The 23,915-nt window shown below is 38.2% G+C and overlaps 1 protein-coding gene across 11 annotated transcripts in view; it reads right to left on the reverse strand.

Moving 5' to 3' along the window:
* Positions 1 to 1,337: 1,337 nt before the first annotated feature.
* Positions 1,338 to 23,915, reverse strand: part of LOC147409960 (protein argonaute 1A-like) — a 36,982-nt gene continuing 14,404 nt past the window's right edge. Inside the window, exons 5-12 of one of the 11 annotated variants that reach the window (XR_015175511.1) lie at positions 8,005 to 8,623; positions 5,839 to 5,947; positions 5,293 to 5,409; positions 3,380 to 3,650; positions 3,033 to 3,119; positions 2,568 to 2,703; positions 1,897 to 1,958; positions 1,338 to 1,783 (exon numbers count right to left, since the gene is read on the reverse strand). Coding sequence is in view for 4 of the 11 variants with exons in the window: in XM_086432144.1 (XP_086288270.1) it covers positions 3,630 to 3,650; positions 5,293 to 5,409 (138 nt within the window). In the remaining 7 variants the exon portion in view is untranslated. Of the gene's footprint in view, positions 1,801 to 1,896; positions 1,959 to 2,567; positions 2,704 to 3,032; positions 3,120 to 3,255; positions 3,651 to 5,292; positions 5,410 to 5,838; positions 5,948 to 8,004; positions 8,624 to 23,915 lie in introns of all 11 variants that reach the window. The other 10 variants (XR_015175507.1, XR_015175506.1, XR_015175505.1 and 7 more) reach the window with 10 other exon arrangements.

Genomic DNA, 23,915 nt, shown 5'->3' on the forward strand with positions numbered 1-23,915 from the left:
GAGTGTAGACAATTTACAGACGGATCGATCTTCCGCTGCCTATGAACAGACCTTTTAACGACGAATTAAACGATCCGCTACAACTAACCATCATATTGCAGTCGAACTCTCTATCCGTTGTTATAACCGACGGTATATATCGAATTCCGCTACGGAAACTACATTCCGCTACTATATTAGTTTTTAAAAAATTTTATAGCTGCGGAAAACATCATCCGCTGTTATATTCAAACTCACAAAATTGAATTTTATATATATAAATATTGTATTCTATTGCTGCGGAAAATATAATCCGCTGTTATAGTAAATTAAAAAAAATATTGAAATTTTTTTTATATACTTTATAGCTGCGAAAACTATAATCCGCTGTTATATTCAATTTAAAAAAAAAATTATTGACAGAAAGAACTCACAAAACTGAATTTTTTATATTTAAAAGAAAAAATTGTATTCTATAACTGCGGAAACTATGATCCGCTGCTATATTTATTTAAGAAAACCCGTTTTATATAAAAACAATATTTTGTAGTAGCGGATATATTTTTCCGCTGCTATATAGACTGGATTGGGGGTAAAGGGGCCCTATAGCGGCGGATATAAGTATCCACTGTAATAAGTTCTATTTATAGTGATGGATAAAAGTATCCGCTGCAATAATATTACATACAGAAGCGGATAAAATCATCCGCTGCTAGAAACAGTCGTTGTAGATCAAAAATGTTGTAGTGGCGCATTCCACTCTCTTCAACATGTGCAAAGGCAATAAGCCTAAAATCCTCTCCATCATGGTAAGGTCACTACAAAATATGAGGTATTCAGAGGCGATTTTAAACTGCCTCCAATTTCGACTAAACCGCCTCCAATATATTTAAGGGCGGTTTAGTCAAACCGCCCACTATAGTGACGTCGCTGATTCCTTTTAGTGGCCGACTAAGGGCGATTTTAAAACCGTCTCTAAATAATGATTTAAGGGCGTTTTTTATATTTTTAGAGGCTATTTTAAAACCGCCTCTAATAATAATAATTTAATGGCAGTTTAAAAACTGCCTCTAAAGAATATGTTTTAAGGGCGGTTCTTATATTTTAGAGGCTATTTGAAAACCGCCTTTAATAATAATAATTTAAAGGCAGTTTTAAAACCGCCTCTAAATATTGTTATTTAAGGGCGGTTTTTATATTTTAGAGGCAATTTGAAAACCGCCCCAAATAACAAATTAGTTTTTAAAAAAAACAACATTAGAAGCAGTTCAAAACCGCCTCTAATGTTGTAAAAAAAAATTAATAAAATATTCATTCCAAAATAAAACCTGCAATTATATAAAGAAAAGGAACTGCTATTGGCACCCCACATTTCACTTATCACATGTTTATAAAAAGATGTCACAACCTGTAAATGTGTTGTGTGGAGATCTACACTACATAAACTACAATGTACCAAACATACATCTACGAAATCCAAAAACAAAGTACGTATTCCCGAATATTTTCACTATAAAATAAGAGGCAACTCTATGAATTATAAACAAAATAAGTAACTCAAACATTGATCGTTAGACAACACTACCTTTCTAATGGTGTGATTCTTATATAGAACTATACTAGTTCCCTTTAGAGCCAACCCATACTTATGTACATCAACCGATATCGATGTTACTCCTTCAATAGAAAAATTGCTGGGTAGAACCCTTTGAGTGTTGGATCGACCATCTTAGCCAAAGCATCAATGTCATGGAGCTAAGGCGTCACCCATCGAACCAAAGATTGCTCCAATCTCGGCCTTGAACTGTCAGGTGCATATCCCTATAGTAATTAGGAAGTAAGAAAGAATGATATCAGAATATCATTTCATCTCCAAAAATTTGTAGTGAAATCATCTCTTGTAATAGATAGCTTTACCTGTCAAATGGTTTTCGAAAATCTTAAGTCATCCATACACACATCGATTCAAACTTGAAAACCTGAAATCATCCATACACACAAGTGTTAGACTTGCTTTACCCACATATCTTTTGTTATTTTTAATATTATTATAAGGAAATTCTTTTTGCTATTTTATTTTATTTTTCAATACAACTTTTTTACTTTAATATTACTCAATGTCAAATCTTTGGATTCAACTGAGCCTCAAGCAACAAGGATCCCATACCCATACCCACAACATAGATATACAAAGGGATATGAAGGGTCCAGGAAACTTGGGTTTAGACAGTTTTCTCTACAAACAAATGTATGACAGAAAAAATGTAATAAATAAGGTTATAGTGGAATATGACAATCAAGTTACAAGAAGACTCCATGCACATACATCAAATGTACTGCGTAAGTGGGGTGGATTATATCTTCCTGTCCTAACATCCTGACGTTATTATTCCTTGAATACAGAAATATGAAAAGTTTAACATAGTGACTATAATAACAACTTGGTACAGTAAAGATTGACAAAAGAGGGTATAATGAGTAACACCTAACCAGTAACATACTTCCAACATATTTCATTTTTTGATTATACATAAGGATATATTTTGGTCATGCACTAGAAATGAAACTTTGGAAGCATGAGTTTTTACCTGATGTTCTGCATTTGGAACAAAGCTTGCCAACCCACAATTTGAAAGGAGAGGATTGAGTTCTATGTCCAGCAAAATGTTGGCTGATTTGAAATTCTTGTGAACAACAGATGGTGAGCAAACTTTATGTAAATACCTGAATAGATTCCCTTTTGTAAGTACCAAGCAATTGATGAGTATCATTGGCAAAATCAGAACTATTACTTTGCAAGGATAAAAATAACAATGTTCAAACAAATAAATCAACTGAACACGTTCTTTTAGGAATGCCAAAAGAACACTCTTAAAAAAAAAAGGCTCCACTTTTCCACAACAAACACTAGGGAAAAAAATAGTGCAATCTTCCTTCTTACCTTCTCATTAATAATTGCTATAATGACATGAAAGTATAGTCATACGAAGGAGAAGATTCACACAATTTAAACTAAACCAAATAGGACTGATGTATGTAGGAGAAATGTATACCTTTCCATCATCAAATTGAGCCCCATAAACACGTCCGATAGACCCTTCCCCAATGAGGTTTTCTATGCTGAAGCTGTTTGTAGCCATCTGTAGGTCAACAAATGAATACGCCGTAGCGTTAATGGGTATTGCATTAACTTTCTTGAAACCGACGGGCATATTTGAAAAATCTCACATACTTCAACCACGAAAACCAAACTAAGCCAAGGTATAAGAGACTGACCCTTAACCAACTTTTATGTAGATAGCACCAGATTAGAATCTAATTTGAAAATGTTGCTGGCCCTACCTGAAGCTCAAAATGAGTACTTATAACAAAACTATTTGTGTGAAAGAACAAAACTGACCTGCATCATATGCAACATCATAATAACCTCTGCCAATTAGTACTAGCTTTCGCAAGAAATGATGATTACAATATGTACCTAGAATTTTAATTTTATTTTTGCTTACACAAGTGTCAATTGGAAGAAAAAAATGAACCATATCACTTACAACTATAGAAATATTAAATTGTGAAATTCTTGAATAATGAGAAGGTGAAACCTTATTCATCATGTTCCATTGACCAACTACTGGCAAGCACTCCTTTTCTTTTCATGTATCATGGTATTTAATCTGCATGAACAATACAACCAATCACGAACCATTAAAAAACCTGAACTGAAGTGGCAAAAGGTGGTTCCATATAATAGAAAAATGATATCGTGCAGATAAAAATAGTTGCACATTTACTACCCTGGGTGTAGGCAGAATGTGTGCTTCAACTGAAGTAAGTTTCTCACTGGTTTGGATGCCAAATTCCTTTGCGTAAGGGTCTTGATGGTAAGCATTATGATTAACAGTCTAATAGAAAAAATAAGCCTTAGGGCACCATACCCAAGAAGAATTTGTCCATCATACAACATCTACGATATGTTTCTTAACTCAAGAACCCTCTTACTAAATCTAATAAAAGAACTAGTAGATCTATTAAGCCCAAAATTCCAAAAATGCAGCTAACAAGTGCACTACCTATCTAAAAGGTTGTAGCCCGACTCACTGCTAAAAACCAAAAAATGATTCGATCAAGTTCGAATTGGGCTTAGGTCATCAAGTGTTGAAATAATAATATTTACTGGTTTTGTTTCCTGGGCATTATTAATGCATCTTTCATGTAGACAATAGGAGCCTGAACCAAAAACAGAAAGGGTTAAGATCCTCTATACTCAGCACAAGAAACTATTTTGTAAATTCACTTTGTGATGATTTTTTAATAACAAGAGGCTTCACTCACGAGAAAGGTCTCTTCTTTTTATATATCTCTAGTGTGCTTGGAAAATTTTATGAGCATTTAATCTATTACTATCAACATGAAAAATAACACTTCCTTTACTTTGTGAAATTAGTGAGTCACCCTTGACCATAGGTCAAAGATGTTGACTCTTATTAAAACTTCATGCACCTTTGAAATTCATCAACTAACCAGACTAATAACAAGAAAAAATGTCCCATAAAGTCACAATTTATATGCCTATAATAATGTACAAGAAGAACATGCAAGCCTTGTGAGGGACGGGTGCATTTTGTAATTTGGCTAGGGAATCCAAACATTGTTGATGGGGTTCAAACACATTAACTTTCCACAAGTAAATGATGTTGATCAATGGTGAAGAGGATCCTTAAATTTTGAGAAGCATAGGATGCCTGTGTTCCACCAAGTAGTACTGAATTTCCATAAAAGCTTTGCTCAATCAATGAACTCAGGAATTCCATGTGGCACACTTTCCCTCGGTCAATGACCCCATGTAAGCCCCACTTCTTGGTAGACCAATATGGCAAAAACTAAGCCTAATTGGTGATTTCCAACTATTGGAGTTGAGCATTCTTTTTAATTATAGAACAATAATTTATCCATAGACCATTATATCAATTCCAGGATGGAAAAAAAACACCTGAATCCTATGAACAAAATTTAGTCAAGTGAGGTCTTGCATTCATTCCTCCAGCAAACATAACAGGACAGAGTGTATGTGTATTTTGATAGAATAAAATTCTGTCAAAAAGAAAGAGAAAACAAAATAGCAATCAAAAACAGAAGATTACAAGGCCCTCATGCATCCCAAAGCAAATCCCACTTAAAATAATAGGACATTGTTTGCCTAAGAAGCTACTGATAATAGCTTGTATGGAATTGCATTTTCAACTTTCTTAAGCCACATTATATGTATGAAAAATAAGATAATGAGAAAAATACTAAATAATTTAAATAAAGACACACCTGTAAAATGTCAAGCTCTCTTTCTTGAGGATGCTGACAATTCACCTTCAGCAGAGCAGTAATCTGTCTATCATTCAATTTCTTGGAGGATCTTTGGCCCTCCACAATTTTGCATACCTGAATTCTTTTACAGATAATTACCTTTGCAACATTCCCAATAGTAAATCAAAAGACAAAATAGCTTCAATGTTCACAGAAGCAGGTTTTGATGAGACATTTCTACTAATAACCCCATTTGAGAATGTCCCAAGATAGAAAACCAGCAAGAAAGAAGCAAAATCATATTGAGGGCAGAGTGTCACTTGTGTGTACACCTAATCATTCTCCTTTTCATTGGATTGGAGAATGAAAAAAATTATAGTGTGCAAGCTATTGGATTGGAGAACAATAACGCAAAACAACATATTCCAAATCTAACAGCTGGGATGAGATAATATTGTATTATTTATCAATGGGATTATGACATTAGTGTTCTCAGCTAAATTATGAACTAACCCAAGAAGTAATAATCAAAGGAAGGATTATTCAGCATGTAAAGCTAATTACTTGATGGTTAGTCAATGCTGCATATAAGGGATTACGAGAATCACCCCATCACCCATGTGGGTATTGGTCCCAGCCTATGTTCCTTGTTATGTAGCTTGGACAATTGGCCCTGCCATCACCAATCCGAGAAGGTTAGAAGTTTTCCTCGAGTTCAGTATTGACTTATTAAGGACTAGTAGTTCACAAAGTGGCAAATTGTGCAGGTTCAATGGGTCTATGTCCCACACCCTCATGGTTGCTGGGTAGAATGACAACCAAGTAATTAACTTTGCCAAATCAAGAAAAATGTGAACTAAAACATAAAATTGGTATCTATAAAAATGATTGCATGCTCCCTTAAAACCCCCAACCAAAATACATAAATGTAAAATTAGTCCAAATACCCTATTCAACATGTCCAACCAAAAAGAGGTATAGACAAGAGAAAATGTTGTGGATTAGCTAGTAAGTTTCAAAGTTCTCCAATTTTCGATATGAGAGAGTTTATATGACACACAAACTCTTTTTTAAAAGTTAGAGTGTATTAGCTATTAAGTTACAAAGCTCTCTGATTTTCGATCACCCAAAATCAGAACATAAAATCATCAAATTTCAATTACTTCCAGTATCAGTAAAACAATAAAGGCAAATTAATTCAGAACACAATTATATCAGTTAGGAGCTATTTCAATTAAATTTCAGAATAGTGTTACAACCGCAAACAAACGTCCCCTAAGGAATTTCAATCAAAAGGAGAATGTTTCATAATAGAATCATCCTCATATTATAACTGTCTGCATAAAGCACTGTACAAATGGATAGAAACAACTAAGGACCATTACCCCTCCAATTTATTAGAGAGATTTATCATTCCAACATTCCTCTTTTCTTAATTACCAAAGTAAATGGCAAATAGTTGACAAGGGATGGTAAGTAATTGAATTTAGAGAGATTTAGGAAACTACTGCAAAGATTGTAGGTAAGGAATGTGAAGTTCACTTTAACCTATTGTCTACATTATACAATCATCAAAGTAGATATCATCTAACCCATCTTCTACTTCCAATGGCAATAAAAATTCCATAAGGCGTATGAAAAATGCAATATTGGAAGACAAAAATGGTCGGTCTATATTAGGTTGAAAGCTAAAGAGCTTCAAAGTGCTGTCATACAGATTGAAGGGGAAAGTAAAAAAGACTAAGCAGAAAAAGCCCCATCCAGCTTTCACCCATTTGTGACGTTCTTCAACACTTGCAGAAATTAAACTAGATGAAATGCAAGATGATAAGCTAGCTACTACCTTGACATCCCAATCATTGAAAGCTCTTCAAAAATATAAAACCCAAGCTCTTTCTACAGGTACTTTAATGGCCATGGGTGAATATGAAGCAGATGATGATCTGTGCCTTAGGGAATTCTCTAAGTCTCTAACCAGTCTGACCTATAGTTTGTATAACAATATATTTGCAACCTAGGTCCATCGCCTCTTGGAAGGACATGGTGAATTCCTTCATCCATAAATTTTTTTCGTCGAAGAACAAGTTACCGTGGTGAATATGAGCCGCATAAGACAGGACGATCAGGAAACACTTATTGATTTTGTAAGGCGTTTATGTCACGCTGTAACCAATTTCCACGAACCTGTAATGGCGGATTGTTTTATTGACATGTGCATTTCGGGCATGGCGCCTATTTACATAGCGCACTTGGAGAATCTATGAATCCTAAGCTTCACTAAATTGCATGATGCCGCCAAACGCAAATGGGTACCCAAAAGCTAAATTTTTACACTTACAATGATTAGCTTAAAATTAACCTAAAAAGTCAGGAAAAATTAAAATAATATAAACAAATAAAAAGAATGGGAATTTACAAAAGAGAAATCATGGAAAAATGAAAACAAAAATCAAACTATACTATAAAAAGAATAGAATAGAGATCATGGAAAACAAAGGAGAAATCAAAATAAAGAGAAAGAAGAAGAAAAAAAAGATTTTTTTCTCACTATGTTTGTATTACCAGCAACATCTTGGCCACCATCTATTTAAATCTATATGGAGAGAACTTCACAAAGATTTTAACCAAACAAACAAACTATCCAAACAAAATTAAAGAAAGAAACAAGAAGAGAAAAATACTGTAAACATTCATCAGATTTAACCTTAAAAAACAAACTAAAATTCATACCTAGAGAGTGCAACAGACGAGCTGGTATGAAGTTCTTCGAAGATGATGATGGCAATGAACTTTGTTGAAGACTAGGTTGAGATGAACTTCTTTGATCATTGTCGTCGGATGAGATATATAATCGCAAATTATAGAGTAAGAGAGAAGATAACAGAGGAGATGAGGTGAAGCCGTCTTCGTCGTCGTCGTCGTTGAGTGGAGAAGACAACGAAACTAGGGTTTGGGGTTAGGGCTTATAGAAGAGAATAAGGGAGAAGAGAAGAGAAGAGACCCAAATAGAAATCTGAGTCGTCGTCGTCGTCGTCGCAATAGAGAGTAAGAGGGTTAGGGTTTGATTAAACGAGGGTTAGGGTTTTCGTCGGCGGTTTCACAAAAATCGCCTCTACTACTCATCCCTTTAGTGGCGTTTTACCAAAAATCGCCACTATTTTCCGATCGTTTGAGGCGTTTCTCACCAAACGCCACTGATTTAATCTGTTCGGAGGCACTCCATGTAAAACCGCCGTTGATGTACATATATAGGTGGCGCTTCACTAAACCGCCTAAAAAACAGCCTCTAAAACCCCTTTGTTTTGTAGTGGGTGTTCTAAATTCTTATGGGTCTGAAACAGTGCTTCTCCTGACAAAAAGAAAACATTGTGTTGCTTTAGGATTTTGCTCTCCATACCTCATATATCATAAAGATAGACAACACCACACCAACCAGTAATTTGGAAGGATATATACACATAAAAACAAAAGATCGAATGGCTAAAAAAAAGCCAATGGAGAAAAGTTCTACATGTATACAACCAACACTCAATAAATCACATCACATGGGTAATTCTAACCAAGTCCTGTAAGGGAAAAATCACAATGGTTAACAGTAGCACAAAGCTGCTGATTATTCTTAAGAGACACCCAAAAACTAAAGAAACACAGTTCAAGATATTGCCTCCTGTGCTTTTGGGTTAAAGATTAGCATGAATGATTTCATTCATGTCTTAATTAAACAAAAAAAAAAACCAACAATAAAATGGCTTTTTTAATAGTGGTATATATGGTGTAATAGTAGGTCCCACTAAATGAGTTTTAGTCGTATATAGGCCTTATTTATTTTATTTTCTTTTTATTGATAACCTGGGGGTTAAAGGGACCTCTCCCTAAAAATGAAACACTTCTAACGAGTGTAGATACAAGATGAATCTTCTTCTACAATTCTTAGAAGATCTTGATGAATATTGGAACTATCCTGAATTATAAAAAAACCATCTGAAACAGCCCCCAATTTAGCTAGAAAATCCGCTGCCCTGTTTGCTTCTCTCCATTGGAATTCAAAATCACATTCGTCAAATTCTTGGCCTTGATTTGTGGTCTCCATTAGTGTCTCTACATACTTCCATGACGGACTAAACTCTCCCTTTATGCACTTGATAGAATACATTGAATCTGATAAGATCAAAACCCGTTTGAACTCCCTCATCCATGCAAACCGCATCGCTTCCAATATTGATAACGACCCATTTGTATTAATTTTCAGCACATTAGTCATTGGAGGTATCCACATTAGACTTTGAATTGATCTTGGAATCAACGAAAATCCACATGACCAGTTCTTCAACACTTGCAACGTCACCTCTGTATTAATGTTCACGATGATCATCCCATCAAATAGATGCCTCACTACCACTTCCACTTATTTTAGAATCACTTCCTTTTGAACAGATATTTCAGCAAACAGCCGTTGATTTCTCTCTTTCCAACAGAGATAAATAACTGCACAGAACATTACATACAACATCTGATAAACCTGTTTTTCCTGAAATTGGATGCTTTTGAGTACCTGCATTTCCTCTTCAATTGTACCCATTACAACTCTTGTAATTCCAAACTCTTGCAAACATTTATTCCAAATCCATTTGGTGTACATCACAAGACACACCTTGAAATTCATTTAAATCCCCTTTTATTAATATTTTCCACAGTCGATAATTTCCTTTGAATTGCTAACCAATCAATAAAGGAAAACCTTGGAATGCCCTTCCTACTCCAAATGATCTTCCTCTATCCCACTGATTCCTAACCTTCTTCTAACACATCATAAGCTGATTTCGTAGAAAATAGACCATTTGATGTAAGTCTCCAGATTACTCTATCTTTTAACAACATCTTAGGAACTCGTATAGATGAAATACTATTAATAATTTCTTTCATACGATCATTATATGATCTAGGAAATACCCATCTATTCTCCTCAATGAAATCTCAAATCACTGCATTCTTGTGGCTATCAAATTGATTAATAATTCGATTTCCAAATCTAGAAATAACACTTCCTGTAGGCAAGGATCTCTCCATATTTGAGTGCCTTCACCATCCCCAATCAAGAATCGAACATGCTTCCTCACAAATTCTCTTTCCTTCAAGACACCTCTCCATGCCCAAGAAGCACTATTTGGAGGTTGGCATCCCCAAACATCAGCCTCTCCCACATATCTGGCTCTCATCCATTCCGTCCAAAGAGAATTATTTTCCAACAAACACCAAAATAATTTAGCCTTGCCAATTTTATTGATATCCCTAATTCATCAAATGCCAATGCCTCCCTTATCAAATGATTTACAAATTTTTCCCCAACTAATAAGATGAATAGAATGACCAAGGGAAGGACCACTCCACAAGAAATTATTAAGGATATTTTCGATTTTTTTTAAGACACTTATCGGGATATTGAAAGATGTCGGCCAGTATATTTAGAAGCTAGATAAAACCGATTTAATGAGCTCTAATCTCCCCGCATAAGATAACAATTTTGATTTCCACCCCTCCATCCTTTTTGCAACTTTGTCAATCAAAGATTGATAAAGAGAATGAGTTAATCTTGAAGAGAATAAAGGAAGTCCCAAATATTTAATAGGAAAATTCCCCTTCAAAAAACTAAGAATCATCAGAATATGATTTTGATTTTTGCATGATTCACTGAAAAGACTTGACTCTTTGTTTCATTTACTTGAAGACCTGAGACATTGTAGAAGAGATTCAGGGCATCTCGAATAGATGACGTTGAAGAAATATTATTATTTGCAAAAATAAGAACATCATCTGCAAATACCAAATGTGACACTCTCGGAACACCTGAAATATTAGAAATACTCAATTGATGTGAATAAATTTTATGAGTTAGAATGCAAGAAAATGCTTCCATAACTATTGTAAACAAATAAGTAGAGAGAGGATCTCCTTGCCGCAATCCTCTTTCACTTTTGAAAAACCCATGGGACGACCCATTGATAAGAACTAAGAATCTATGCGTGGAAACACATTCTATAACTCTGTCAATCCAAATAATAGGACACCCTAATTGAATGAGAATTGATTTCAAAAATTCCTAATTGACACAATCATAGGCTTTTCTAATATCTATTTTTGCACAAAAGGATTGCTGAGAGTTAGGACTATGATAATTGTACACCATTTCATGAGCAAGGAGAATATTATCCTGGATTTTTCTACCCTTAACAAAAGCCGATTGATTAGGAGAAATTATCTGAGGAAGACAAATTGCTAATCTATTAGCTAACAATTTGGAAATGATTTTATAAATGAAATTGCAGAGAGCAATGGGTCTAAATTTTTCAAGATGATTGGCATTCTCTTCCTTAGGAATCAAACAAATTAACGTTGCATTAATCTCCTTTAGCAACTTCCCTTTCTTAAAAAAATCTATCACCGCCTCACATACATCTTCACCAACAACATCCCAAAAATTGATAAAGAACTCAACTCCAAAACCATCCGGACCTAGTGATTTATTTATCAGGGAATCAAAAATAACAGATTTTATCTCCTCCTTACTAATAGGTCTTGATAAAAATATGCACATGATCCTTAGAAAATTTAGAATTAAAAGGTACCGAAAAACTTACAGAATTGTTTGGATTACGGAACATTGAAGAATAATACTATGTTGCCCAAGCTCCAATCTGATCTTCATCTTTAAGCAGAACTCTTTGATCCGTTTCCAACTCCATTATTCCATTTCGTGCAATGTTGGTCTCCACTAAAGAATAAAAAAAATTGGTATTTCTATCCCCCTCTCAAAGCCACTGAACCCTTGACTTTTGCCTAAACAATTGTTCTTTAAGATCTAGTTCCTCATTATAAGCCCTCAAAGCTTCCACCTCCCGGTTTTGCAATGAACTCTCCATTGGTTGTTTCTGAATCATTGGTTGTACTTGATACAATTTCTCCTTTGCCCTCTCTTTTCGACCATGAATATTACCAAAATACATTTTATTCCATTCTTTTAATCCATATTTAACCATCCGAAGCTTCCTGGTGAGTTTAAACATAGGAGTTCCCCTTATATCTTGATTCCAAGAATCAAAAATCATTTCCTTCAACCCTGGTTTTCCAATCCACAACGCAAAAAATTTAAATACTTTGGGACCCCCCTAGAATTATTTGGAAACACCAATTTTAACGGGGAGTGATCTGAAACACCACAAGGCAAATAACTCAATCTCAGCTGAGAAAATTTAACCAACCATGACAGATTGATTAACGCCCAATCCAATCTGCATAAAATTCGTCTCTCACCAACCGATTTATTTGTCCATGAGAACCAATCATCATTGGTCCTCAAATCGTGCAGACCAACCGAATTTATAAGATTATTAAATTCTTGCATTGCTCAGCCCGAAGCAAGTCTACCTCCCACCTTTTCTTCTTGAAATCTAACTGTGTTGAAGTCGCCCAAAATAATCCATGGATCCTGAGTATAAAGCAGACTAAGATCAGTCCACAACACTCTTCTATCACTCTCATAATTCCTAGCATAAACAAACGACATACAGCTCACAAATCCATCCCTCAAGCAAGTTACTATGCCATAAATGACTTGATTTGATTCAAATAATTTTTGAACAAAGAAGCACAATGGATTCCATCCCACCCAAAGTCTACCATAATAGTGAGAAGCATAATTATCAATGAACTTCCATAATCTGCCCAGTCGTTTCTGAAATTTCAAAGCATCTACCTCGTGAACTTTAGTTTCATAGAGACCCATCAACTCAATTTTCTCATCTCTAATGAAATCACTAATGGCCTTCCTCTTCCGAGCATTATTTAGCCCTCTAACATTCCACATTCCAATAGACATTATAACAATTTAATTGGATTTCCCTTAATATGGATGGACTTCGACCGTGTGGATCTATTGACAACTTCAACCACCTGTTTCTTCCTTGTATTCTTCATACTCTGTTTTTTCCCGAATAAGATATTATTTCTACTACCAACCTCATAATCATCCTTCTATAAATCTGTCAAGCCATTAGTGCTATCATCTACCGACAGAATCTAGTCAGTAGGTTGATTTTCTTCTTCATCCCGCAGTGCTTGGAAAGCATTAGTAATCTTCATTGGTTGTACATTTAAAATTAACTCAAGATTGGAGTCAATATTCGGATTCTCCTCAGCCTAGTTCGCTCCAAATGGATTAACTGAACCAGGTTTTCTTGAGTTTGAGTTTGACCCACCACATCTGTTAGCAACAATCCACCCATCTTTTGTTAGAGTAAACTCAAGCACATATGCCATATCCTTAACTACTACATCCGATTCTCCCTCAACAAACAACCCAGATTTCGAATTTGAATTTAACTTTCTTATATTTTCGTTTTCCAAATCTTCCACGTCAGCTTTTTCTTCCCCATTGATCTCCGCCCTACCTGCACCTGCTATCTCATTGCCTTCACCTGCTATCTTACTGTCTGCACATTCTCCCTCCTCTAGAACCTATTTCGTTCCTGTAGACATGAAATGTTCACAATGAACCTCAATACTACATTGTTTGGAGTCGCCACCATTCTTTTTTGGAAATGGGTGTGAATGGGCACCCGAATTGATTTTTTGAAAACCATTTTTTCATGGCATTGTAGTGACTCTCATTTGTTGGAAAGGGCAAGGTCTACCTAAGATCTAGGTAAGGAGGTCCGATTAGAGGATGGGGAAGGTGTTAGGCACCCCATCCTCTCCACCAAAGGTGGTTACCTTGCTTGGCCATTTTATTTTGTAAAAAATTCAAGAAAACAAATATTAAAATGCATGAGAATGTATGGTAAGAGTGGTGTGTGCATTAAGTGGAATATTCCCTTAACAAAGGATTTTTGATTTTTAACATGACATTAGGGCATTCTATGGAAAAGAATGACCCATGTAGCCACATTAAATTTATGAATATGAATGTAGGTTTGAACTTTTAGAGAGACTCCATGATGGAGTTCCCTTAAGGCCACAACCATGATGCATGTATGCATGGCTAGAAACTTAGTGTTTCACCCCATCAAGAGGGTGACACATTTCTTCATCATTGCCATGCATAGGTGAGTGTGTGCATTGTGTACAATATGATGCATGAGATTGAGGTGAAAAGGGCTTCAACCCCCATCCTTTCGATCGAACCTTAGTCCAATCTACCGGGGATGGGAGAGGGTATACATTACATCCTAAGGCTTTCTAAAAATAAAATAAAGAGAGGGTTAGAAGAAGAGAATGCAAACCTTGAAATAAGTAAACTACATCTTAAACCCTACCTTGTCCCTTGATGGTGAACTTGGACCTTGAAGAGTAGGCTTGAGAGATGAATGAGATGGTTAAGGGTTGAGTTGAAGTTTAGAAGATGAGAGAATGAGTAGGAATTTTTGTAGAGTTTTAGGTTGAGAGATGGGGGCTTGAGAGCATGCCTTGCTCATAGGAAATGAGGGTATTTATAGAGTTTTTGGAGAACTTTTGGGGATAAAGTGGTCCAACCCTAAAAATAAGAACATGGACATGAGATTTAGGTTATTTCTTTTTGGATTTTTCATTTGTATGAGGGTAAAGATGACATTTGTGAAGAAACCTAAAAGCATGCTTTGATCCTTGGTTTTTTGGTAAATAGAGGTGAGAGAACAAAGTACTTTTGGGAGGATGAATGGGGGAGTGACATGTGTAAAGGTGGAGTGGTAGGTAAAAAGTAGATCTTGGTTTATTTGTAAATAACTCATAAAGCAAGGGTGGAAGTGTAGTTTTGAAATGGACCAATGGGAAAACAAAAGCACATTTGGGAGGGTGAATAGGAGGATGACATGTGTAAAGGTGAAGTGGTAGGTGAAAAGTAGACTTTGGTTCATTTGTAAATAACAAATAAAGTAAGGGTAGAAGTATAATTTTGAAATGGACCAATGGGAGAACTCCATGTATGTACTTGAAGATTCCCACCTTTTGAGGGTATAATGGGAAGTTCCCTCACCTTTATGGATTATTACCAAAGACCAAACAACCTTTTTGGTTTGACTAAACCTTTTGAGAAGGGCATTCTTGAGTTTTCACAAAGGGAAAGTTGACCCTCCAATTAGATGATGCATTGGGTATTGGGGGCTTATGAGGTATCAACATGTGTCATCATTTAAGGGGTGAGAGAATGGACTTGGGTTTGGGTTTGGGATATGGACTTGGATTTGGGCTTAGGATGGACTTGGTTTTGGGTTAGGGATGTGGACTTGGGTTTGGGCTTAGGATGGACTTGGTTTTGGGTTAGGACATGGACTTGGATTTGGATTTGGATTTGGGATATGGATTTGGATTTGGGTTTGGGTGATGGGCATAGGTTTAAGTGGATTAGGGACAAGGCATGGGCATGCAATGATATGAGATGATGCATGTATGCATGAAAATGATGCAAATAGCAATGTGGGTCCGTCGAAGAACTTGAGTTCTAAATCGAAATTAATTCGAAAAATTTGGATTTTCCTATGGGTTCGTGCAAATTGGGGTGTCTACAGCTGCCCCTCTTTGCAGGAGTTGCTTGCAAAGAACTGCAAAGAATAAATTAGACCCTTTATTTGCACGAATCCGAAATAATTTATTGCATGACGATTAACAACGCCGGATGGATTGAAGAATTTTTTGTAAAATGTGGCTACCCAAGCACGGGGTCTGACAGGATTAGCCTTTTTGAAACCCTTGATTTCGTGGCACGGAGCTCGTTTGAAATCTTAGATACCATTTTTTATGATTTTTGGAAGTGATTGGCGTTTTGAACCATGCAATGCAATTTTGAGATATTTTTTCTTTTTCCCTCCTTGATTTTGCATTTCGAACTTAGTTTCCTCTTCATGGAAGTTATAGGATCATCTTGAGAGAGCTTAATGTGACGTGACCATCCTTGAGAAAGACTTGCATGATGGTATAGTATTTGAGTATTTGGTGTGTCACCAAGTCTCGGATGTGAAGAGAATCATCATTGACCAAGCTGCTCAGATCAAGCCCTAGAGGATAACTTGTTGCCTTCTACGCTTGCCAGAGAAATGCTTGAGTGGTTCTTTGCCCGCTATTCCTTCTTGTACCCTGCTTTTAATGATGTAGCACTATTTGAAATGAATGAAATAGGTTTTTTATATAGTAGCCTCAGATATATCTACTGCTTTCGAAAACACTTGATTTTAAGAAAAGTCCTAGATTCTTCGTCATAGGCCAAAAATAGTAATTTTGATGATGCATTTTTTTTTGTTTTAGATTTTAAAAGATTGTCTTTGTCGAATAATCTGTGACAGACTGTATTTGAAAACTCTGAAAGTTAACAATCATGGTGCCTTTGCCAAATGTCGAGGATACAAGTGTCAGCTAATCCTTAGCCTCTTTAGAGTCATCCCCAAGATTGAGAATTTTGACTGAGTTATCTTCATTGTATCCGTTGGAACTTTGAGGATTTCGAGATTTTTACCGTTCACAATTTATACTCTTGCGGGTCAGGAGTTTTTTTTTTTTTTTTTTTTTTTTTTTTTTTCATTTTTGCCCCTGGCGCCAGTTACGGTTTTCACCAGACCCAATTTCCACATTTTTGCGCATCGACGCCCTTTTTGGGTTTTCATCATGCCGGTGGTTTTGATCTTGCCATGGACTGATTTTTTTACTCATAGTGCCCTTGCAGGTTTTCACTATGCCCTTTCAGTCTATGCTTACTTTATAGATTTTTTTTTTTTTTTTTTTTTTTGCTTTGAATGTCTTCTCGATTTCTTTATGCCCCTTGTGGCTTGGTGACTCAAGTTGAGCTGCGAGATCGAATACTCTACTCTTCTAGTGGCGCTCTTTCTTGAGTAACAGATCTGGACTCCCCTCTCGAGTTCCTCCGACGATTTTCATGGTGCGGTGACTCAAGTTGAGCTTCAAGATCAATGACTCTACACTTCGAGTCGCTCTTTTTTTTTTTTTCAAATAATCGACCTGGTCTCCCCTCTCGGATCTTCCAACGACTTTGACGGCTTGAAACCCGATTTAAGTGGCAAGATAGACTGCACTAACGATATTTTTCATGACGTGCTTCACCGTGATTGAGATGCCTTGAACCATTCCCTGATCTGAGAGGACTTTTAAATAGGACGAAACGTAGGCTTAGGCTAGGTTGTGAAAGGATGTAAAGAAGGCTGAGTTCGGGTTTATTGAGGGGTAATTTGGACACGGGGTTCGTCTATTTTTGTTTCGAAAATATGATCTATGTCTCCTCCCGTCGTCACACGAACTTATTTAGGTAGGAGATTTGGGTCGAGTTTGAGATCAGACATTCGAGATTTTTGACTTTTTGATTTTTTTGTACCTTTAGCCGTTCACAGTTTATCCTCATGCGGGCCAGGAGTAACTTTGGCTTTTTTTTTTTTTTTTTTTTTTTACTTTTGATGATTTTTTTGTTTGTTTTTTTGTTTGTTTTTTTTTTTTTTTTTTTTTGGTGGTGACTTTCCCCGGTTTTAGGTCGAGAAATGAATGTGATGGCTCAAAGAGGGTTAACTAAGGGTAGATAATTGTTCAGGTAGTAGAAAGATGGCCTCTCTTCATTTCAAGGAGCGACTTTAGGCATAATATTTTTTTACGGTATCAGCGTTGATCGGTTGCGGAAAGACTTCCCCGTCCATCTCTGTGAGAATCAGCGCTCCTCCGGACAGTACCTTTTGGACTACGAATGGCCCCTCGTAATTTGGACGAAACTTTCCTCTCGCATCTTCCTGTATTGGCAAGATCTTCTTCAGAACTAAGTCTCCGGGTACAAACTCCCGAGGTCGAACCTTCTTGTTATAAGCACGTGCTATTCTTCGTTGATAAGTTTGCCCATGGCAGATTGCTGAAAGTCGTTTCTCCTCTATTAAGTTTAATTGGTCGAACCGGGTTTGGACCCATTCTGCCTCATCCAATTCAACTTCTTTTAAGATTCGGAGGGAGGGAATCTCAACCTCAACAGGCAGGACTGCTTCCATTCCGTAGACCAATGAATAAGGCGTTGCCTCGGTCGAAGTTCGGATTGACGTTCGATAAGCATGTAGAGCGAAGGGTAACATCTCGTGCCAATCCTTGTAAGTAACGGCCATTTTCTCGATGATCTTCTTGATGTTTTTATTAGCGGCTTCAATTGCTCCATTCATCTTTGGTCTATAAATGACTGAGTTGTGATGAGTGATATGAAAATCCTTGCACATTTTGACCATATCTTTGTTCTTGAGATTTTTGGCGTTATCGATTACTATCCCGCTTGGGAGGCCATACCGACATATGATGTTGTTCTTCACAAACTTCAAGACATTGCTCCTCGTAACATTGGCATAAGATGCTGCTTCTACCCATTTCGTAAAATAGTCGATGGCGACTAGGATGAAGCGATGCCCATTGGAAGCTTGAGGATTGATCTGCCCGATGACATCCATGCCCCAGAGTGAGAAGGGCCAAGGAGAAGTCATATTGTGCAATTCTGAAGGTGGTGCGTTGATCTTGTTGGCATAGATTTGGCACAAATGACACTTCCGAACATGTTGGTACCCATCGCTCTCCATAGTCATCCAGTAGTAACCCATTCTCATAATCTTCTTTGCGAGCATATGTCCATTCATGTGAGGTCCACAAACTCCTCCGTGCACGGTCTCGATCAAGCGTTGAGCTTCTGTCTGTGTTACACACCTGAGGAGGACCTCGTGATGCGACTTTTTGTACAAGACTCCGCTACTCAAGAAGAACTGTCCTGCCAATCTCTGAATAGTCTTTCGGTCTGTCGTTGTGGCATCGGTTGGAAAAGTTCGATCCTCTAAGAATGCCTTGATGTCTGCATACCATGGTTTTTCCTCTGGTTCTTCGATCTCCACAGGTAAGCAATATGCTGGCTCATCTTGAATACCAATCTCAAGAGGGTCAACTATGGTATCTTCAGAGATGCTGATCATTGAAGCCAGAGTAGCCAATGCATCTGCAAACTTGTTCTTAGCCCTTGGCATATGAGTAAAGGAGATTCGGGTGAAGTTTGAACTTAGATCTTCAAGATACTCGTGATACGGCACTAGTCTCTGCTCTCGAGTCTTCCATTCCCCTGTTGTCTGGTAGACTACCAGACTTGAGTCTCCAAATACATCTATTTCATCCACTTTGAGGTCGATCGCTGCTTTCAACCCCATAATGCATGCTTCGTATTCAGCTTCGTTGTTCGAACATTGGAACCTCAATCTAACCGCAATGGGGATATGGGTCCCGTCTGGCTTAACCAGCACTGCCCCCATTCCATTTCCCTTTTGATTTACTGCTCCATCGAAATACATTTTCCAACTAGATTCTTCATTGTCGCTCTCGGCTTCAGCAAACAAAATGGCTTCATCAGGAAAATTTGTCTTTAGCGGTTCATAGTCGGGCAGTGGGTGTTCCGCTAAGTGGTCAGCAATGGCTTGTCCTTTGATGGCTTTTTGAGTGACATAGGTGATGTCGAACTCAGATAATAGTAGCTGCCATTTTGCGGTGCGTCCTGTTAGTGCCGGCTTCTCGAAGAGATACTTCAAGGGATCCATCCGAGCAATGAGCATAGTCGAGTAACTGAGCAAGTAGTGGCGTAGCCGTTGTGATGCCCAGACAAGGGCACAACATGTTTTCTCGAGAGTCGAATAATTCACCTCGTAACTTGTGAACTTCTTACTAAGGTAATAAATGGCTTGCTCTTTTCGACCTGTTTCATCGTGTTGCCCCAGTACGCAGCCCATGGAGTTTTCTTGCACGGAAAGATACATCAGTAGAGGTCGACCCGATGTAGGAGGAACTAGAACAGGCGGATTAAGCAAGTATCTCTTAATCTTGTCGAAAGCTTCTTGACAGTTTTCATTCCATTCTTTTGGCTCATTCTTTTTCAGTAGTTTGAATACTGGCTCACAGATCGGAGTTAGTTGTGCGATGAACCGACTAATGTACTGAATTCTCCCTAAGAATCCCCTGATCTCTTTCTCTGACTTGGGTGGCTCCATATTTATGATGTACTTCGTTTTAGCTGGATCGATTTCGATGCCTCTTCTACTGACAATGAACCCCAATAGTTTTCCTGACGTGGCCCCAAATACACACTTTGCCGGATTAAGTCTTAAGCTGTACTTCCTCAATCGATCAAACAGTTTCTTCAAGTTTACCAGATGATCCTCATCGAGATTGGATTTAGCTATCATGTCGTCCACGTATACTTCTATCTCTTTGTGGATCATGTCATGAAATAAGGCCGTCATGGCTCGTTGGTAAGTTGCCCCAGCGTTCTTGAGACCGAATGGCATAACCTTATAATGGAAGGTACCCCAAGGTGTAATGAACGCAGTCTTCTCTTGATCTTCTTCCGCCATTTTTATCTGATTGTAACCCGAGAAGCCGTCCATGAAGGAGAACATACCGTGCCCTGCTGTGTTATCGACCAAGGTGTCAATGTGTGGTAATGGAAAGTCATCTTTCGGACTGGCTCTGTTTAGATCTCGGTAATCCACGCACATACGTACCTTTCCATCCTTCTTTGGTACAGGAACGACATTAGCGAGCCACTCAGGGTAAGTGGATACTGCGAGAAATCCGGCTTGAAACTGTTTCATTACTTCATCCTTGACCTTAAGTGTCCACTCTGGTTTCAACCTTCGTAATTTCTGCTTGATCGGCTTGCTTCCTGATTTGATAGGTAACTTGTGGACGACTAGATCTGTGTCTAAACCGGGCATGTCTTGGTAGGACCATGCGAAGACATCTTGGTACTGCTGTAAGAACTTTGTCATCTCCTCTTTCTGCTCAATTGTTAATAAGGCTCCGATTTTAACGATCCGTGGGTCATCTTCGGTGCCTAGGTTCACTGAGTTTGTATCCTCTATATTTGGCTGAACACCCTTCTCGTGACGTTCTATGAGTTCTTTGATTTCTCTTGGAGGATATTCAACCTCTTCCTCTAACTCTTCTTCAATCCCCATAAGATCAAAGTCGAGCTCGAGGTCAAAGTCGTATTCTTCTCTTTCATACTCTGTTCTGTCACAAGGCTCATTCAACTGAGGAAATTCTTTGAAAACCTTGGGTATTTTGAAGATTTCTGATTTTTTTGAATTTTGGAGAGTTTTTGATTTTTTTGAATTTTGAAAGATTTTTAATTTTTTTGGATTTTGAAAACTTTTTGATTTTTTTGGATTTTGTGGACTATCTGTATTCCTGAAACAAGATAAAGAAAAATCATGCAAATTCATTAGCAACGAAGGTGAGCCCCCAAAATAGTCTTGCTCCGAGGACGAGGGCTCATTATGGTCCTCGGACAGATGAGATTTTGCTAATGACGTTTTTTTTTGGAGGCCGTAGGGATTCTAGACCCCATGACGGCCTCGTAAGTGATTGGGTATTCCTCCCAATTTTTGAAAACTTGCCCTTCTTCTGCAGGGCGGATAAGTCAGGAGAGTGACTCCCTTGATGGTTCAGATATAACCATCACTTCCGAGTGACTGTCGTCAAATCCGGGCGGCGTAGGTATTTGTAAGGTGGGTAGAAATACGACAGATCCCCAATCGATTTGAAAGGGGAACGGTGATTTTTCTTCTTCGCATGTTGCGACTTCCGCCTTGGCGGGCTCTCTTTCTTCTTCCTCTTGACTCCATTCGGAATCCCCTCCGAACAAGATGTCCATGCCATCTGTAAAGGAATGCGGGGACTCAACGAATGAGTCTTCTTGTAATTGAACGGCTCGATACTTACGATACTTGGTTCTCCTGTGTGACTTGTCGGTGGCAGTTCTGCCGAGTCATTTGACTTTTTCAAGGATGGTGGGAAGCTGATGTTGATATGTGGTACTTTGCCCAAGTTCCCCCATTAGGCTCTCGGTTCTGTCTTCGTGCAAGTCGAAGCTCCCTCTTCTTATCCTTCATATCAGAGATGTCTTTCCTCGTAGGCTTGAATCCAAGACCAAAGTAGGGAATGTATTTTCGTATGCTGATCAACGTGGCCCTGCCTTTTCCTTTAGGCCCTAACCCTTGTTTCGGACGATATCCCGCCTTCTTCATCACTCGTCCGACCATTAGGTTTGACAACTTTGCCTTTGTCCTTCCTTCTCCCCTTTGGATATGATTGATAGATGTGAACTGAAAGGCGTGAAGCCCCTCCTTATCCCCGGTCATCTCTACATCGATATAAGGCACATCCGGCGATCGATCGGCTGGTATGAGATTTTCTGCGAGGACCGATATCATCCTCTGTCCCATGATGAATTTGACTCGCTGGTGCAAGGAAGAAGGGACTGCCCCTACGGTGTGGATCCAGGGTCTTCCTAGAAGGAGATTGAATGCCGAGGGTATGTCCAAGATTTCGAATGTTATTTCGAAAGTACATGATCCGATAGTGACTGGGAGATCCAGTTCTCCTAATGACTCAGTTTTTCTACTATCAAAAGCCCTTACGGTCCTTCTAGTTGGCCTGAGGTAAGATAAATCCGCGTTTAACTTGTGCACAGTTTGTAGAGGACAGACATTAAGAGCCGAACCATTGTCGATCAGTACCCTTGCTACCATCATACCTTTGCACATTACCATAATGTGCAATGGTTCAATGTGTCCACATCCTCCGCTAATAAGTTCATCCTCGGTGAAGGTGATCGGATTGGGGGCCATGATCTGACCTACTGTCTTTTCCAACTCTTCTGGTGAGGTGGTCTCAGGTACATGTGCATTACTAAGGACTTTGAGTAGTGCTTCCCGATGATGCTCTGAGTTTAAAAGCAGGTCAAAGATACTGATTTGAGCTGGCATTCTGTTCAACTGCTCTACTATGTTGTACTCACTCTTTCGAATGAGCTTGAGGAGGTCTGTTGCGCTCCTTGTCAGTTACCCTGCTCTTTCTTCTCTGGTTCCCCTTGAAGTGTTTGTTCCTCCTCTACCAGCTTTCCTTTCCCCTTTTTCTTTTCTTCTGTCCTCTTCCTCGTTTTGCCTTTTCAGTTCTTTTTCTGGTTTGTAGCACCTCCCTGATCTAGTCATATGACCAATGTCCAATGTCCGTGATCATCGACTCTTTCGGCTTTCTCAACCCCTGCGGATGTCACAATCATCGTCTCATAACTCCATGGGACGGTTTGACTTGAGCGATATGGAATGGTTTAGGGGATATGATGGTCATGGGTTGAGGATCTGGCTTTACATGGAGGATAAGAGGTGGCGGGTTGGGCTTGACGGTGATGTAGTGGTGTTTGGGATTTGTGGGTTAGTATAAGATAGGATGAGGGGTGGTCGGGAGGAAAAGCTTGAAGTTTGAGGGGTCGGTGCGGTGTAGGATATGACAAGAGGTGGTCGGGAAGAAGGGTCTGAAGTCGGTATGGTGCAAGGTATAATGAGAGATGGATGAGCGGTAGAGCTTGAAATTAGTGATGTGTAAGGTATAATGAGAGGTGGTCGTGAAGGGTTTGAGGTTTGGGAGTTGGAGTGAATTGTGAGATTGGCCAGTCTGACTGGAAGTTGGGATAGTGGTTGGTGGGTTGTATCTTGTGGTAATGCATTGATGCTCGATGACATTGGTTCTTTTCTCAAATTGACTCTAACCTTAGAGCCAATGGGTGCTATCAAAACTGAAGGGTTGAAGCTTGGTTCATCCCTCTCTATGGC

The sequence above is a fragment of the Akebia trifoliata genome, chromosome 2 (assembly GCF_017979445.1).
Source record: "Akebia trifoliata isolate Shusen 1 chromosome 2, ASM1797944v1, whole genome shotgun sequence".
Lineage (NCBI taxonomy): Eukaryota > Viridiplantae > Streptophyta > Magnoliopsida > Ranunculales > Lardizabalaceae > Akebia > Akebia trifoliata.